Raw genomic sequence first — 19,401 nt, forward strand, 5'->3', positions numbered from 1 at the left:
CAACACCTATTGGCGCTCAATGGCAATACAATCGCCAAGTCCTTCATCAGCATCTTGTTACGAACCCCGTAACTGGGTCACTTACCAGCAAAGATAGAGAGGTCCGTTGAAGTCTGATGGTACTATTTTTAACAGTATTTATTGATAAAAATACACAAAAATAATATCAATGCAAACATACAGATAATATACGTCATCAATACTAAATCTAAAAGCGCGGGTATAATAATAATCAATAAGAAATAGCTCTATCGTTGTCTAGGGGATAATGTATTGTCGGATGGAAATATAAAAGTCACTTTAGTTCATTCAGGCTGCAGCTTTTTGGTTGGAGACAAGAGAGATTTTTGAAACTTGCCAGCTTTTCCTTTTTATGATGTCGATCCTTCGAAATTTCGGTGGTGGTGGTCTCTTCTTTAGCTAAACCGTCTTCCGTGGTAAGTCCCGCCAATTCCGAGGCAAATGGAAAAGGACGCACGCGGGCCCCCACTGGCTGTTGCTATTAAATGCTGTCACGGGATTTCTAGCGTTTCTCTTGGTGCGTCTCAAGGGGTTGTTCCCCAGACCCTCTTTTATCCTTACTTGCAGATGTCAGTCAGGTTGGGATGATGCAATCCCTCAATCAGCCCACTCTGGTCATTCCCTGAGGGCTTCAATGAATAGTACAGTACTCAATACACAATTCTGTCTCCAAGAGACAATGGCCGGTATCTGTGGTTTTGTATCGCGGAGGCCAGGACACATTCCAAACGTCTCTCTCTCATTTCCTGGGTCCCCTGACCTGAATTAATAGCGATCTTGCGATTCTCAAAAAGGAGGGGGCTACTTTGTACCCTTCGGCCCCTCAGAGTTGTGGCACTTTCGTAACAATCTATAGAGTCTTCATAAACTATATGATTAGATCAGAGGCTGGGTATGTAGGAGTAAGTGACTGCTTTCTGTAGCTTGGCCCATAGCTTCTCACTCATTTAAACTCTTACATTTCTGTTTTACAGTGGAGTTGGTCGGAACTGGGGCTGGGCTTCAGGGGGTAGCAGTATTTTGGCAGAGTTTGGCACCTTGCATCTGGAGTTTGTCCACCTAAGTGAGGTGTCAGGTAATCCAAAGTTTGCTGAAAAGGTAAGTCAGTGACATATTGAGAATTTACACTTATTCCATTTGTAATCAGGCTTGCTCTCCATATCACACTGCCCTGGCCTGTGTACTGGCTTGCATGTGACAGCTAGGACACAACATCCATGCTTGACCCTGGTCAGTGGAAGTGCTCAATCTCATTCTCAATCAGGCTTCAGTATTTCAATTTGGATTTCAGTGATCGAAACCCCAGTAACAATTTTCAGTGTAACTTGTATTGAACTGTTCTTTGCATGCTATCAAATAACTTTTATGTCCATCGTGTTAGAAGCCCTGCGTTTTGGGTTGTAAGGAAAGCTTTTGGCACATTGGCCTTTATAAATCAAAGTGTAGAACACAGAAGATGGGATGCTATGTTGAAGTTGTATAAGGCATTGGTGAGGCCTAATTTGGAGTATTGTGTGCAGTTTTGGTTGCATATCTACAGGAAAGATGTAACCAATGTTGACAAAGTTCAGAAAATTTGCAAGGATGTTGCCAGGTCTGGAGGACCTGAGTTATAAGGAAGGATTGAATAGGTTAGGACTGTATTCTTTAGAAGGTAGAAGGCTGAGAGATTTGATAGAGTCAAATATGAGGGGTATAGATAGAGTAAATATAAGCAGGCTTTTTCCACTGAGGTTTGGTGGGTCTACAACCAGAGGTCATAGCTTAAGGGTGAAAGGTGTAAAGTTTAAGGGGAACATGAGGGGAAACTTCTTCACTTAGAGAGTCGTGAGTGTGTGGAATGAGATGCCAGCACAAGTGATCCATGCGAGCTCTATTTCAACATTTAAGAGAAGTTTGGATAGGTTCATGGATAGTAGGAATACGGAGGGCTAGGGTCCAGGTGTAGGTCATTGGGAGTAGGCAGGTTAAATAGTTTGGGCATGGACTGGATGGTACGAAGGCCCTGTTTCTGTGCTGTACTTCTTTGACTCTCACACTATTGAGATGGATATGTTGATAACATTAAGTGCTTACAAGGGAATTGGTAGGGTCAATTAATAATCCTGCACTGTGGGAATGATAGTAAATTTATTGATCCAGCTATTCTGCTGCCTTACCACAATCTAATGGGCACAACTTTAATTTTAAAAAAACAAATTGCAGAAACAGAATGACACACACAAGGTCCTGGAGGAATTTAGCACATCAGGCAGCATCTGTGGAGGGAAATGAACAGTCAATGTTTTGGTCTGAGACCCTTCATCAGGACTGGAAAGGGAGAAATCAGAGTTAGAAGATGGGGGAGGGGAAGGTGTACAGTCCGGTAGGTGATAAGTGAGATCAGGTGAGGTGGGAGGTAGGGGGATGGGGGATGAAGTAAGAAGTTCAGATGTGATAGGTGGAAGAGGTGAAGGGCTGAAGAGGAAATAGTGATATGGAGGTGTATTTACACAAATCTTTAAGATGAAATAGGACATGTTGTTACAAACATGGTGTCTGTACATTTATCGATAATGGCAGAGAAATCAAAAAACAAAGATGCTGTTGTAAAATAAAGATGAAGCTCTAGCCAGATAGCAAACAAAAAAAGATAATTTGATTCATAAAGCAGCATTAAACCAACCACAAGACATTCTTAGTCCTGAAGCTGACGGTTGACTCTAGCATTTAGAAATGGGCCATAAAATGCTGGTCTTAGTAATGATGTCTACATCTCTTACATGAATAGAACTAACTAACTTTGTGAGTAGCCATGTCCCACAAATAGAAAATGTGATCATGGATTTTTTGATGTGATTTTAGTTGGGGAACAATTAAATGTTGACAGGGGAACAACTGTCCTCTTTGAAGTATTGTTCCTGGTATTTTATCATGTTTTATGATCAGTAGATGTACATTCATTTATCTGTAAGACCACACTTTTGCTGTGTTGCATATCTTTCTGATTCAGGTGTTAAATTCCTCCCTATGAACTACAGTTGACACTATATTTTAGAAATATTTCTCATACTAGGGGAGGGAAAAGAGGAATTTACTGTAAGGAAGATCAAATGCAGAAACTATCTTGAAGTTTTTGTGGCAATGGACTAGGCACTTTTGACCGCTTAGGTAATGCAGGAGCTGACCTTTGCCATCTGGGTAAAACTTGCTGCTGCAGTTGATGGCTATATATTTGTCAGAGGAAGTAGCAAGTCGGATTTCAATTACGTGTTGCCCACTAATTAATCTATTCATACCGACTTGAAGGCCTCCATGAGTAAGCATGTAATTTGTATGATATACTACAAGAGACTCGACTATACCTCTTCCCACACAATTTCCTGTAAAAATGCTATTCCCTTTTATCAGTTTCTTCGTCTCCGCTGCATCTGTTCCTAGGACGTGACTTTCCGTTCCAGAGATGTCATCCTTTAAGGAACAGGATTTCTCTACTATTATTGCTGCCTTCATCCACATCTTTATTTCTTATATATCTGCGCTCACCCCATCTTCCCACCACTTTAATAGTGATAAAAGTCCCTCTTGTCTTTGCCGACCATCCCATCAGCCTCTACATCTAACACATTATACTCCGCAACTTCAGTTATCTCCAAAGAGATTGTACCACTAACCATATCTTTACCTCCTTTCTCCCCTCTGCTTTCCATAGGGATTCCCTTGTCTATTCGCCCCACTCACTAATCTACCTCCAGGCAAGCAGCCTAAGTACTATTTCTGCCCATATATCTCTTCCCTCAACTCCCCAAACAGTCCTTCCAGGTAAAGCAACACTTCATCTGCGAATCTGCTGGGGTCATCTATTGTGTCTGGTGTTCCCGATGCAGACTTCTCTACATTGGTGAGACCTGTTGTCAGTTGGGGGACCACTTCGTCAAGCATCTCCGTGCCATCTTCCCAGTGGCCAAACATTTTAATTCCCATTCCTGATCTGATGTGTTGGTCTGTGGCCTCCTTTATGGTCTTGGGATGGAGGAACAACACTTTGTATTCACTCTTGGTACCCTCCAACCTGATGGCATGAATATCAATTTATTCTTCTGGCAACCAAATCCACCCCACCCACTCCTATTCCACATAAGGAAATAAGATGGATGAACTTGTTGCACTATTACAGATTGTCAGGTAGGATGTTGTGGTCATAACTGAATTGTGGCTGAAGAATAGTTGTAGTCCAAGGTTACACTTTTTGTATTGGAGGGATGGGAAGGTAGGCATGGCTTTGCTGGTAAAGAATGGCAGCAAATCAGTAGAAAGATGTGACATGGGATTGGAAGATGTTGAATTCTTGTGGGTTGAATTAAGAAACTGCAAGGGTAAAAGAACCCTGATGGCATTTGTATACAGGCCTCCCTACAGTAGCTGGGATGTGGACCGCAGATTGCAATGGGAAATAGAAAAGGTGTGTCAAAAGGGCAATGTTATGAGAGTCATGGGAGATTTAAGCATGCAGATTGATTGGGGAAAATTAAGTTGGTAATGGATCTTGAGATGAGTTTGTTGAATGCCTACGAGGTGGCTTTTTAGAGCAGTTTGTCATTGAACCAACTAGGGGATTAGCTATACTGGATTGGGTGTTATGTAATGAACTGGGGATGATTAGGAAGCTTAGGGTAAAAGAACCTTTTAGAGGCAGATCACAATATGATTGAATTCAACTTGAAATTTGATAGGGAAGAAAGTATAGTCTAACTAAGCAGTATTTCAGTGGAGTAAAGGAAATTACAGTGGTATGTGAGAGGAGTTGGCCAAAGTAAATTGGAAGGAGATGCTGGCAGGGATGACAGTAGAACAGCAATGGCTTGAATTTCATGGAAAGATGATGAAGGTGCAGGATAGATGTATTTCAAAAATGAAGAAATACTCAAATGGCAAAATAGTATAATCATGGCTGACAAGGAAAGTCAAAACTAATGTAAAAGCAAAAGAGAGCATACAACAAAACAAAAATTAGCAGGAAGATAGAGGATTGGGAAGCTCTTAAAAACCCACAAAGAGCAACAAAAAGAATCATTAGGAGGGAAAGGTGAAATATGAAAGTAAGCTAGCAGACGATATCAAAGTGTATAGTAAAAGATTTTTCAAGTATGTAAGCAAAAAAAAAAGTGGATATAAGACTGCTAGAAAATGAGGCCGGAGAAATAATAGTGGGGGACAAGGAGAGGGCAGATGAACTAAATGAGTATTTTGCATCAGTCTTCACTGTGGAAGACACTAGCAGTATGACAGATGTTGAAGGGTGTGAGCAAAGAGAAGTGAGTGCAGTTACTATTACAAGGGAGAAGATGCTTAAAAAGATGAAAGGCCTAAGAGTACATAACCTGGACCAGATGAACTGCACCCCAGGGGGCTGAAAGCTATAGTGGTAGAGATTGTGGAGGCATTAGTAATGATCTGTCAAAAATCATCGGACTCCTGTACGGTGCGAGGAAAGCAGCAGAAAGGAAATTATAGACCAGTCAGTCTGACTGCAGTGGTTGGGAAGATGTTGCAGTCAATTGTTAAGGATGAGGTTATGGAGTACTTGGTGACACAGGGCAAGATGGGACAAAGTCGTCATGGTTTCTTAAGGGAAAATCTTACCTACCAAATCTGTTAGAATTCTTTGAGGTGATTACAAGTAGGATAGATAAAGGGGATACTGTGGATATTACACATTTGGATTTTCATAAGGTCTTTGACAAGGTGCCCCACATGAGGCTGCTTACCAAGTTAGGAGCCCATGGTATTACAGGAAAGTTACTGACATGTTTAGACAATTGGTTGATGGATAGGAGGCAGCGAGTGGGAATAAAAGGATCCTTTTCTGGTTGGCTACCAGTGACGAGTGGTGTTCTGCAGGGGTCTGTGTTGGAGCCATTTTTTATACTGTATATTAATGATTTAGATGATGGAATAGATGGCTTTGTTGCCAATTTTGCAGATGATATGAAATGAAATATCTTTATTGTCATTGCATAGTACAATTTGTCATGCACCAATACCGCGAAAATGAGTTTGCAACTCTCGTACTCAATGCTATAAAACAACAAATAAAATAATAAATAAACAATAAATAAAATCAAGTAACCAGCCAGTACAAGCAATGTTTAGCAGTACAAAAGTGCAACTCAGATGCATGACAGCCATAAAGCCAGTATTAAAAGTAACAATATAACAAATTTATGGATGATGCTTGATCGATTGGTTTACAGCAATTATAGCTCTGGGAGGAAAAAGCTATTTTTCCGCCTGGAAGTGCAGGCATAGAAAATCTTATAACGTCTGCCAGATGGAAGAAGTTCAAACAGATGATTGCATGGGTGTGTATTGTCCTTACAGATGCTTGTAGCTTTCCTTAGGCAGCGTGAGCTGTAGGTGTCCTCCAGGGCTGGAAGCTGTGTCCCAATGATCTTCTGTGTGCTAGAGATGACCCACTGAAGTGCTTTCCTATCAGCTGCTGTATAACTTTACTTTTATTGTTGCCAAACAATTGATACTAGAGCGTACAATCATCACAGCGATATTTGATTCTGTGCTTCGCGCTCCCTGAAGTACAAATCGAAGTAAATATAATAGAAATTTAAATTATAAATCATAATTAGAAAATAGAAAAGGGAAAGTAAGGTAGTGCAAGTCAGGTCTGGATATTTGGAAGGTACGGTCCAGATCCGGGTCAGGATCCGTTCAGCAGTCTTACCACAGTTGGAAAGAAGCTGTTCCCAAATCTGGCCGTACGGATCTTCAAGCTCCTGAACCTTCTCCCGGAGGGAAGAGGGACAAAAAGTGTGTTGGCTGGGTGGGTCATGTCCTTGATTATCCTGGTAGCACTGCTCTGACAGCGTGCGGTGTAAAGTGAGTCCAAGGATGGAAGATAAATTTGTGTGATGTGCTGGGCTATGTTCACGATCTTCTGCAGCTTCTTCCAGTCTTGGACAGGACAACTTCCATACTAGGTTGTGATGCACCCTAGAAGAATGCTTTCTACAGTGCACCTATAAAAATTAGTGAGGGTTTTAGATACCACTGAGATACCACCCAGAGATGCAGTATGTTAAGATGCTCTCTATGGTGCAGCGGTAAAAGGTCACCAGCATCTGTTCAGGTAGACTAGCTTTCTTCAGCGTCCTGAGGAAAAACGAGCATTGCTGTGCTTTCTTAACTATTGTTGTGGTGTTAGTGGACCATGTAAGGTCTTCTGAGATGTGTATTACCAGAAACCTGAAACTGGACACTTTCTCCACTATGTCTCCATTAATGTAGACTGGAATGTACTCGTTATCCTGTGATTTTCCCAAGTTGATAATTAGCTCCTTAGTCTTTGCTGTATTAAGAGACAGGTTGCTGTCTGAGCAGCTCACCAAGTTCTGTACCTCCACTCTGTGCACTGATTCATCTCTGTTGGAGATCAACCCGATCACTTTTGTGTTGTCTGAATTTGACAATGGTATTGGTGTTAAATGCAGGTACACAGTCGTAAGTGAAGAGGGAGTATGGGACTCAATACACAAACTTGTGGTGTACCAGTGTTCAGGATAGTAGTGGAGGACAGGTGAGGGCCCAGTCTCACTGCCTGTGAATGCTCTGACAAGAAATTCAGGACCCAGTTGCAGAGTGATGAACTGAGGCCTGGCTGGTGGAGTTTGGAGATGAGCTTGCTGGGAATGACAGTATTAAAAGCAGAGCTATAATCAACAAACAACATCCTCGTGTATGTGCCTCACATATGAAGATTGGTGGAGAGGCAGGTAGTGTTGAGGAAACGGGTAGGCTGCAGAAGGACTTGGACAGATTAGGAGAATGGGCAAGAAAGTGGCAAACAAAATACAATGTTGGAAAATGCATGTTCATGCATTTTGGTAGTGGAAATAAATGTGCAGACTATTTTCTAAATGAGGAGAAATTCCAAAAATCTGACATGCAAGAGGACTTGGGAATCCTTGTGCAGAACACTATAAGGGTTAACTTGTAGGTAGGATCAGTGGTGAGGAAGGCAAATGCAATGTTTGCATTCATTTCAAGAGATCTAGAATACAAGAGCAGGGATGTGATGCTCAGGCTTTATAAGGCACTCGTGAGGCTTCACCTTGAGTATTGTGAACAGTTTTGGGCTCCTTATCTAAGAAAAGTTGTGCTGGCATTGGAGAGGGTTCACAAGGATAATTCCGGAAATGAAAGGGTTATCATACGAGGAACGTTTGATGGCTCTGGATCTGTACTCACAGGAATTTAGAAAGATGGTGGGGGGTGGGGGAGAGATCTCATTTGTAATCCTTCGAATGTTGAAAGGCCTAGACAGAGTAGATGTGAAAAATATGTTTCCCATCTTGGGGGAGTCTAGGACAAGAGGGCACAGTCTCAGGATAGAGGGGTGTCCATTTAAAACAGATGCAGATAAATTTCTTTAGCCAGAGGGTGGTGAATTTGTAGAAATTGTTACCACAGGCAGCTGTGGAGGCCAGATTGTTGGGTGTATTTAAGGCAGGGCTTGATAGGTTCTTGACAGGGCACTGCATCAACAGTTACGGGGAGAAGGATGGGGAGTGGGGCTGAGGAAGGAAGAAAAGGGTCAGCCATGATTGAATGGTGGAACAGACTGGATGGGCCAAATGGCCTAATTCTGTTCCCATCTCCTCTGGTCTTGTGTTTGTACATTCGTTAAATTTTTTTGTAACTTTTTGGTTAATAATGGATAATTATAGTAGGAAGTTACAGCACTGTTTTTCAGAATATTGTACAGGTTCCTCAATATCTTTGTGAGCATATTATCAGTTTCTGTTATAACCTACAGATAATTTGCAAGACCATAGTGTTTATACTTGAATTTGTATATTTCGTTGTTCAATTTCTGAATTTAGTCAAAACTTTCAAGCATTGTGGGGACCATTTTGAACTATTTTCAAAACCTTTGATTTGCTCTTAAAGTACAGATGTTGGCTAATAACATATTTCACTATATGATAAGGATTTTTTCCTTTTTTCTTTCTTTACTAAACAGCTTCAATATTGGTAGGGGGCTTAGATTCTTTTTTTGTATAATAAAATTATCACATTTCAATATTATGATTTAATTTAGTTTACATGAATATAGGGTAATGAGATTCCAAGTGACTCAAATATAATGTATTTGATAATATTTTATCCTTTTTTGACTTATAATATATCATCTTATACTCTGTATTCTTCTATGTAAAAATTAATAAAAATATTGAAAGAGGAATTTGTATATTTTCAGGTGATGGCAATCCGAAAAGTTCTAAATCGGCTCGAGAAACCTCATGGCCTTTATCCCAATTACCTTAGCCCTGTTACTGGACACTGGGGGCAGCGTAAGTAGCTCTAAGTTTATTTCCAAGTTTAATTTCCAAAATCCATCCCTTGATTTCATGACCAGTTATTCTATATATTAGTGATCAGGGGCTATGCACAGGACAGAAAGAAGCTGCAATGGTTGTAAATCTAGTTAGCTCCATCTTGGGTACTAGCCTACAAAGTACCCAGGACATCTTTAGGGAGCGGTGTCTCAGAAAGGCAGTGTCCATTATTAAAGACCTCCAGCACCCAGGGCATGCCCTTTTCTCACTGTTACCATCGGGTAGAAGGAACAGAAGCCTGAAGGCACACACGCAGAGATTCAGGAACAGCTTCTTCCCCTCTGCCATTCGATTCCTAAATGGTGTTACGAACCCCGTAACTGGGTCACTTATCAGCAAAGATGGAGACGTCCGTTGAAGTCTGATGATACTATTTTTAACAGTATTTATTAGTAAAAATACACAAAAATAATATCAATGCAAATATACAGATAATATACGTCGTCAATACTAAATCTAAAAGTGCGGGTATAATAATAATCAATAAGAAATAAGCCCTATCGTTGTCTAGGGGATAATGTATTGTCTGATGGAAATATATAGTTCGTTCAGTTCATGCAGGCTGCAGCCGTTGGGGACCGCTGTGTTGCAATTGTTGGAGAGAGAGAGAGAGAGAGATTTAGGAGAAAAACTTGCTGGCTTTCCTTTATGATTTCGATCCGTCTAAAGGGGTTGTTCCCCAGACCCCTCTTTTATCCTTACTCACGGGGTCTCAGATGTCAATCAGGTTGGGATGATGCAATCCCTCAACCATACCACTCTGGTTGTCCCCTGAGGGGTTTCAATGAATAGTACAGTACTCAATACACAATTCCGTCTCCAAGAGACAATGGCCATTATCAGTGGTTCCGTTCCGCTGATGTCAGGACACATTCCAAACCTTGTGTATTCTGGATGTCTCTCTCTCATTTCCTGGGTCTCAGACCTGAAATAATAGCGATCTTGCGATTCTCAAAAAGGAGGGGGCGACTTTGTACCCTTCGGCCCCTCAGAGTTGCTTCACATTTGTAACACCCCCTTCCTTCTAGGATTTTTGCCACAGGTAAAAATTAATACAGAGTCTTACAGGATTTCAGAATCTAACACAATACAAAAGAGTTTTTTTTCACTACAGAGTAATACAGTTATACATTCAATTCAGCATCTAACAGTTAGCGATTACATTGTCTTCGTTTAATATCTTAATATCTTGTACCTTAATATTCTTGTAGCATCAGACTCCAATTTAATAACCACCTTTTTTTTCTTTTTCTTCAGCAAAACAAAACTAAAGAGTTGTGATCTTAGCTTACGTGTATACTACAAAAGTTCATGCAAATACTAATCTTTATTTTACTTTCAAACTTAACAGTTAATCTTCCATGGGGTTGTCTTTATTATTTATATGCTTTGTCGAAATCCCTTAAAACCGGATTCTATTATTTAAAGTGACATCCCGTCAACCCGCGCCCCTTTTCCAGTTAACTCCCACGTGGTTAGCATGCTTCCCAGTGTGGAATAGGCTGTTGCATGCTCCTTTCATAGGAGTTATTTTATCAACAATGTTTACCAAACTTTGCCCATTTGCTGAATTTCCACACAATTCTTTATTTTTAAGCAAGTTGTTAGTTTTATCTTCAGGACCCTTCATTCTATTAGTTTTCAGTTCAATAGCTGCCAGCGATCCCTCTTTGTCCAAACAGCATTTCAAATTCTTCCTCTTCACAGCACACTCTTGAATAACAATAGCGCGTGGGGCACCTTTACATTCCAAATCAACCTATAATTGATTCGCAGGCACCGTGTTAACAAGCCATTGTCCCTTCAGCCTGGTTACTGCTTCTGACACCAATCCAGACTTTAAATTTTCTTCAATCAATTTAGGAACTACACTTTTCCCTTTCCCTTCAATAATAATATTCACCTCACCACCTTTTATCTCCTCTCTAACTTTTAACACACCTTCGAACACAAACAACTGGGAATTCTCACTTCCCACTAGAACCACAGTTATCCCTTTCTTCACTGAACCAAGTCCATCTGACCCACAAGGACTGCATTCCTTTTCAACTGAATCAAAGACCTCAGACTTTTTCTGAGTTCCATTACTAGGTTCAGTACCATGTGCATCCACATCATGAACACACTCAAACGGGACATCTGCCTCTTCCAGGCTTTCAATACCCGTACCCTTTTCAAATTCTAAGTTCCCCTGATCCTCCCAGTTACTCTCTGGGCAACTCCCTTCCGGAGTAAACTCAACCCTGCGGGCTGAAACAACCTCATCTGCCAACCCAGCAGACTCCTTCAAGGTAATGGCATCCTTTTCATCTAGGACTGCCCACATTTCATTATCGGGAACACATTTAAAATTTTCAACTTCTTCAAACAGTTCTGTCAAGCCAGACAGATCATCCATGTCCAACCCTGGACCTTCTAACAGCCTTATCTGTTTCTCAGTTTTACTCCGTGCCTCTATAAATTTCCTCCTGGCTAAGGGCAGGTCTACCTCCTCTCCCTTAGTCTCTTTCACCTCCCTATTCTCCATTTTACCACCCTCTAACCCTTCTTGGTACAGGGTCGGTAAAAATGTCTCAGCCAAATCGATACTGGCCTCTTTCTCAGCTGCCTTTCTTGACATGCTGCGAGTGGTCGCGCATGCAGGAGAGATCTTAGAATCTAGGGGCGGGTCCTCAACACTTACAGGCTGGCTCGTCAGCTCCGTGGCCGACCAAACCTCACCACCAGCTAAATCGTTATCCAGAAGGATGTCTACGTCAGTTCTCGGAAATTCTGATCGCACCCCTATTTCAACTGGTCCAGATACCAGCTCACAATTTATAATGATCCTATGCAAAGGCACCACTTCTGTCCCTTTTCCTATGCCTCTCAAAGCTACCTCTCCAGTCTCGGGACCAAAATCTAGTACATTACTGTGAATCAATGACAGCTCAGCTCCAGTGTCCCTCTAGATCTGCACTGGAACTGGTGTGCCTCCCTCTTTCACAGACACAGTTCCTTCTGAAATAAATTTCTCAGGCCCCTCTCGTATTCTATCTACCTTGGGCTGTCTCGTCGATTTACTGATCACCACAATACATCCTGTAGGGACTGCTGCTTTCCCTTTTCCTGTCTCCTTCCTCGGAGCAAGGCACTTAGATGCAATATGACCCACCTTTCCACAATTAAAACAGGTCAAGCCAGGACCCCTCCTGCCGCCTTGCCTTTCCTCCTCCTTATTTTTACCACTAGCTCCCGGCTGGATCTCTGCCTCAGCCGGCGGGCTTTCTCTACCGTTCCCACGGTCTTTCTGGTAACTCTTATTCGAGGAAAACTTTGTCTTGTGGGTTAGGGCATATTCATCTGCGAACCTAGCAAATTCGGATATGGACTTATTCGGCTTCTCGTTCAAATACATCCGGATATCATCCGAAACACAACCTTTAAATTCCTCAATCAGAATTATTCCCTGAGATGCCGAAAATCTTCTTCCACCATTTCTGCTGCACACCAGCGATCCAAGAGCACACCCTTCTCATAGGCAAACTCTGCATACGTCTGATTCCACCCTTTTTTAAAATTTCTGAACTTTTGTCTATAGGCCTCAGGTACCAATTCATAGGCCCGAAGAATGGCCTCTTTTACTTTCTCATAATTCTCAGACTCCTCCTCCTCCATGGACAACACTGCATATGCCCGTTGTGCCTTCCCTTTTAACACACTTTGTAACAACACCACCCACTGACCTCTGGGCCACTTCTGACTCACTGCCACCTTTTCAAAATGCAAGAAATAACTATCAACATCCGTCTCCTCAAACGGAGGTGCTAACCTAAACTCCCTACTAACATTAAATCTCTCCTTTCAGTCTGGCCCTTGAGCTCTTCGCTCTTGCCTGAACTTCTACATGTCCAACTCATGTTGCCTCTGTTTCTCCTTCTCCTCATACTCCCTCTCCTTTTCGGCTCTCTCCTTCTCTTTTTCGGCCCTTTCCTTCTCTTTTTCAGCTGCTTCCAGCTGTTTTAACTTAATTTCATGTTCCAACCTTAACTTTTCCAACTCTAACTGAGCCGTCCCACTAGCTGGTACCTTTTCAGGGATATTTTCCAATACCTCAGCCGAAAACACATTCTTCACAATATAATACTGAGTTATGGCCCTCCGCACCTCCCGCTTTTTCATTGACAACCTCACCTCTGCGAGATTTAGTCCTTTCGCAATATTTATCAAGTCCAACTTTGTGGCAGCCTCTAGCGCCTCCAGAGTCGGGTTTTCTATAAATTCGTCTACGTCCATCTTTGCTTGCTTCCCGTCTGGTTACCCGCGCAACCAGATCCAAGTTTGGACTTAAAAGCCCGATTTACTGGCCCTCCAATTTGGTATCAAATCTCAAGACGAGGCCCCACGTTGCTACGAACCCAGTAACTGGGTCACTTACCAGCAAAGATAGAGAGGTCCGCTGAAATCTGATGGTACTATTTTTAAACGTTTTTATTTATAAAGGGGCACAAAAGTAAGGTTAATACAAACATTCAGATAATATACGTCGTCAATACTCAATCTAAAGCGCGGGTATAATAATAATCAACAATAAGAAGTAGCTCTATCGTTTGTCTAGGGGTAAAAATATTGTCCGATGGAAATATCAAAGTCTCCGGAGTTCATGGAGGCTTTTAGCCTTTTGGGGACTGCTGGGTTTCACGTGTTGGAGAGATAGTGAATTTTTGGTGAGAAAATAAACTTGCCAGCCTTTTGGACTCAAATCGTTGAATCGGGAACGTGGGTTCCCCGTTGTCAGTTCGAAGTCCTTTTCAGGGTTATCAGCCACTCGTTCCCCAGGCTAGGGGAACCGAACCACACGCGGCTCCCGAATAGCTTCCCGTCATCACAGGAGCGATGAGCGATGGTGTCTCCTTCTGGTGCGTTGCTAGGGTACTGCCTCCTGCAGTCCCCTTTTTATCTTGCCTTGCAGAGTTGTAGATGTCAATCAAGGTGGGGTGATAGAATCCCCACCCCACATTGCCCGAGGGTGTGCACGCAGCCCTGATCGCTGGCACGTAGCATAGAGTCGCAATCCACACAGGTGTCTCTAAGAACAATGGTCAAATCCGTTGCTTTGTATTTCTGAGGATTCTCTCTCATTTCCTGGGTCCCAGACCCGAATTAATAGCGATCTTGCGATTCTCAGGAAGGAGGGGGCTGGGTTCATAACAACATATACCGTGATTGATTTACATATTTATTATTTTTGTAATTTTATTATTTTTTTCTCTGCTCGATTATGTATTGCATTGAACTGCTGCTGCTAAGTTAACAAATTTCATGTTAAATGCCAGTGATAATAAACCTGATTCTGATATTGGTGAAATCTGAGCTGACCAAGAGTTGCTACGTTTAAAGAATGAAGATGAATGATAGCTGTACACATGCTGAATTTGGCTCCTGTCAGGCTTTGAATGAATAATGGAAGCAAACTGGAAATACACCCACCTGATTCAGAATTAGTTTAACATAATATTTTTAACATGGTTCAAACGTTCTTCAGTCTCTGAAAAATTGGATGGCATAGATTCCTTAGATCCAAGTTTAAATTGCATTGATGTCCCAGTTGTAATTCATAGAATAAATTTCCTAGGTCAGATTTAGCAGTTATCATAGTAGTTGAGGTTGGAAAATCATAGAATCTTTATGCCACAGAAGGAAGCCATTTGATTCATTAAGTGTATATCGGTTCTGTTCCCCTACGATATTTTTATAGCCCTACAAGCTGTTTCTCCTGAATGAAATTTCTTTTCAAAAGCCTAGTTGATTTTATTTCTACTAACCTTGAGTTCAGTGAGTTCCTGATTGTACCAACTGTGGTTTTAAAATCAAATCCTCACATCCTGTCATGAAATTTTATCATCTCTTTGAACGTGCCTTTCTTAATCCTCAAACTATCTGCCAATCTGAGCAGTTTCTAATTTGTTTCTCTCAAACTTTTTTGTGGTAAATAGTTTAACCACAGCTTATCCAGACTTTACATCCTTATCTCGTAAATCCTTTTTGTATATCTCTGGACTTTCATTTCCAGTTGTGTTATCAGTACTTTATTTAAATTCTGTATAACCTCTCAGCTTCTGTACTGTATATCTCTATATATGATGCCTAGAACCATTTATGCTTTTCTGGCAGATTTCCCAAAAAATTCTGCCAGTTTTAAAGATGACAACTGATTCTGTACATTTATTATTATTATGATGATGATGCAATCGCCTCTCTTTAATTTTCTTGATTTGCTTTACTTTTGTGTTGGATTTGATCTTGCATTTATCATCCTCAATTCATAAGACCAATTGCTTACCATAACCTTTTCCTGTCCTTAAATCAATTTTTCCATCCTGCCATTGATCCCTTTATTTCATAGGTCACAATTTGCTGAAAATGACAGCATTCACTGGGCTTTGTTAAATGTTTTCTTAAAGAACTAGTAAATAACATTCACTGCATTTGCTTCATTAATCTTCTGTATGGGCCTGATGATCCCAGAGTTTTGAAAAATGTGGTTTTAGTATTTAGTCTGGTTAGCATCTCAAAGTTTTGTAGATCTGGAATTATACATGTTAATTAGCAAATGTAACCCCACTGTTTTAGGAAAGGAGGAGAATGAAAATAAAGAACTACTAACCTGTAAGTATTTGGGAAAATGTTGAAATCTATGATGAAGGATGTAATTATAAAACATCTTGGAAAGTACAATATGGATTTGAATAGAGTCAACACGGATTTACAAAGAGAGTATCAAGTTTGACTAAATCCATCGGAGTTCAGGAGGTTTTGATGAGCGCAATGGTTAGGAGAACCCATGGATACAGTATATCTGAATTTCTGGAGGAATTTCATGATATCCCACAGAAGAGGTTGGTAAACTAGTTTTTGAAGTGACATAGTTTGAGAATTGGACAGGAAGCAAATGGATCTTACTCAGATTGGTATCCTGTGACTGGTGGGATTCTGCAGGGATCAGTGCTTGGGCCCTAGTTATTCACTATCCGTATTAGTGATTTAGTTGAGGACAGCACAACTGCCAGTGCTAAACTAGGTGGGATTGTAAATACAAAGCAGGGTATAGAGAGGCTCCAAGTTGAATGAATGGTTGAAATCATGGAGTATAGAATGTTTTTTTTAAAAAAGTGAGGTCATCCACTTGGTGCACAAGAGAGAAGCAGTGTTTGTTAAATGGCGAAGAATTGGGTGATGATGTTCCAAGAGTTCTATGTGTGTTTGTACTCAGTCACTGAAGTCCAAAATGCAGGCTCAGCAAACAGGAGGGAGCCTTTATGCGGGTTCTGATTACAGGAATAATGAAGACTTATTGCAACTGTACAGCTGAAACCACACCTGAAGTAATGTATACAATTTTGGTCTCCTTACCAGAGAAAGATGTACATGCGTAAAGCTGTAGAGGGGTAGACAGCAAAGCTTCACGAGACTGGTTTGGGGATGGTGAGTTTGCCAAGAAAACAGAGAGAGACAAAACTTATGTTACTTGCTCTCTAGAAGAGTAAAGTGAACCATCATAATAAAGACTTGTGTAGGTAATTCTTAAATGGTGAGACACAGGAAATAGGTTTTCACGGACTGCCCAGTTTATGAGTGTAGTCTGAAAATAGTCCTTTTGGGTTGGTCTTTTAAGACTGAGATGAAGAGACTTCTCATCATTCAGAATGGCATTTCTTTGAAATTCTCTATCATGAAGGCTGTGGGATCAGTTTCATTCAGATAGTTCTGGAAAATGGCACCAAAATTGAAAGTCTAGGATCTGCTCATTTTCTTTTATTCTTATGTTTCTCATACCTCTGCCAGGTGCTGGGTGATCAAATGATTTTAAAATGTGGTTCAGAAGTTGTTTGGCTGCACTTGATGAAAGGACCACCGCAAATAACGATTTTATTATCCTGATTATTGGAAACTGTCATAGTCTACTAAAGTCTCAGCCAATCTCTGCACGATATACTATTGTAGTATTTGTAAGTAATTAACAAAGGTTGAAGTTTGTACCTGTATGCGTCAATTTATGCAGGTAGTGGAGAAAAAGAGATGTATGACCTATGACATTATTAGATGCATGAATAACACAGAGTAATCTCAGTGGCACTAAGATAGACTGTGTACAGAAATGTCAGATCAATTCCTCAATGGATATATTTCACCAGGAAATGATTAATATGATCTACTCTCAGTCATAATGTTCGTACATAACAAACATGCAAATTTGGGGATGGGTCTGTCACTATATAACACCGGGGCACAGCACCGGTCGGGATGGGTCTGTCACTGTATAACACTGAGGTACAAACTTAGGTCCAGTCGCTAGGCTTATTTTGTCTACATGTCTATTTATAGAAACCTATTAATTTATCATCCTTTTGCTTTCTTTTTTACTTCATCTCATTTTTGAAATGTTATTGTTTAATCAACTATACTTTTAGTCTTGTTAATAAATTTAAGTTACTGATTTTATTTGTGTGCCTCTTTCTGTCAGTTGTAATTTAACCTGACAACTTCCTAGGTTCATACAATTGTTATTTATTTTTCATCTTTTCCTGCTCATATTCATTTACAATTACTACTAAGCAACACCTTCTGTCTCCTCTTCACCAAATACCCACATAAAATGCCAATATCTGTATTCTTTTGAAGCTAAACTCTATGCAACATCTCGGTTCACTTTTGAAAACTTAGTTATATAATTCTTTTAAGCAACACTTCTATTCCCCAAGTGTTCAATCAGTCTCTGCTGTAAGTTTCCATTGAACTTTAAAATTAAATTGAATTTTAAATGCAAAAGCTGAAATGACACTTCAGAATGAGATTACACTCTCAATAGTTCCTACACTTAACAAATTTGTACTTGCGTGTTATGTTGAAGCTGCATTCTGTGAGAACACTTTGGCACCTGTGAATAATTGAATAAATAGTGATTTAATTTTTGTTTTTCACAAGCAGATTCTGTTGTTTCAGAAACCTTGTAGCACATTTCACTCAGAATTTACCTCAACTTGTTCATTTTGCTGTGAATCTACACACAGAAACAGATGGTCCTTTAATTGTCCTTCTTCCATATCATATCAACACAAATCCAACCCATTCTCTACAATGACAATGAGCTAACTAAACAACTACAACTATTATAGGGGACTATCTCATTCCTGCTTAGTCGTTGACTACCATTGGGTTATTTAGAACATTTTTATTTTCTCAGAAGCCAAGATGCAGATCTTACTCTGTCTGTAATATGGGCAGAGCAGTACCTAATTTGTCTACTCCAGTGGCTTTTTAATTACCTAATATGAGAAAGCCCCTGCACTCATTTTGTTTAATGAAACATAGCCTGCATCAATGAGAGACTTGAAGAGCAAGTTTTATAGAAAAACTCAAAAGAGAGGCATTAAACTTATTTCTGTAAAGTCAGAATTACTTCTCTATCCCAAAAGGAAAGCACAAGTCCTGGTTGTTACAAAAGAACATTTTAAAAAAAATAGGAGATAGCTTAGTCTTTCTGACTATTCAAACCTAGTCTGGTATTCAGTAAGTGACCTTGTACATCAGTACCATTTTCTATGTTCCCTTGTACTTTGATTCCTCTAACATCAGAACTCAATTAATCTCAGTTTTAAATGAAGTTAAAGACAGAGCAGAAAAACACCCTGGAGTAGAAAATTCCAACAATTGAAATAAGGCTGAAGAGGAGTCCTGGCTGAAGAGTGTGCTTACAGCAAAAACATTAGTTCCTCATTTTAATTCTCATCGTTTTAATTCTAAATAGCATAATCCTTATTTTGAGGCAATAACCCCTACTTGGTTAGGAGAACTATCCTTTATGTGTATCCTGTTAAGCTCTCTAAGAATTGCATACATTTCAATCCAGTTGTCTTCATTCTTCTGAATTCTAAAGATTAAATGCCTAGTCTGTTTAATCTCTTGTGTGACTTATCTTCAATCAAAGAATTTGTTTTATTTTGTTTAG

General features: G+C 40.3%; 1 protein-coding gene across 1 annotated transcript in view; it reads left to right on the top strand.

Annotated features, from left to right (window-relative positions):
* The window catches only part of LOC140719826 (mannosyl-oligosaccharide 1,2-alpha-mannosidase IA-like), a 121,224-nt gene that overhangs the window by 55,258 nt on the left and 46,565 nt on the right, over positions 1 to 19,401 (top strand). Inside the window, exons 6-7 of the mRNA XM_073034749.1 lie at positions 996 to 1,119; positions 9,275 to 9,368. Of these exons, the coding sequence (XP_072890850.1) occupies positions 996 to 1,119; positions 9,275 to 9,368 (218 nt within the window). The remainder of the gene's footprint in view (positions 1 to 995; positions 1,120 to 9,274; positions 9,369 to 19,401) is intronic.

This window comes from Hemitrygon akajei, chromosome 32 (genome assembly GCF_048418815.1).
Source record: "Hemitrygon akajei chromosome 32, sHemAka1.3, whole genome shotgun sequence".
NCBI classification, from domain to species: Eukaryota; Metazoa; Chordata; class Chondrichthyes; order Myliobatiformes; family Dasyatidae; genus Hemitrygon; species Hemitrygon akajei.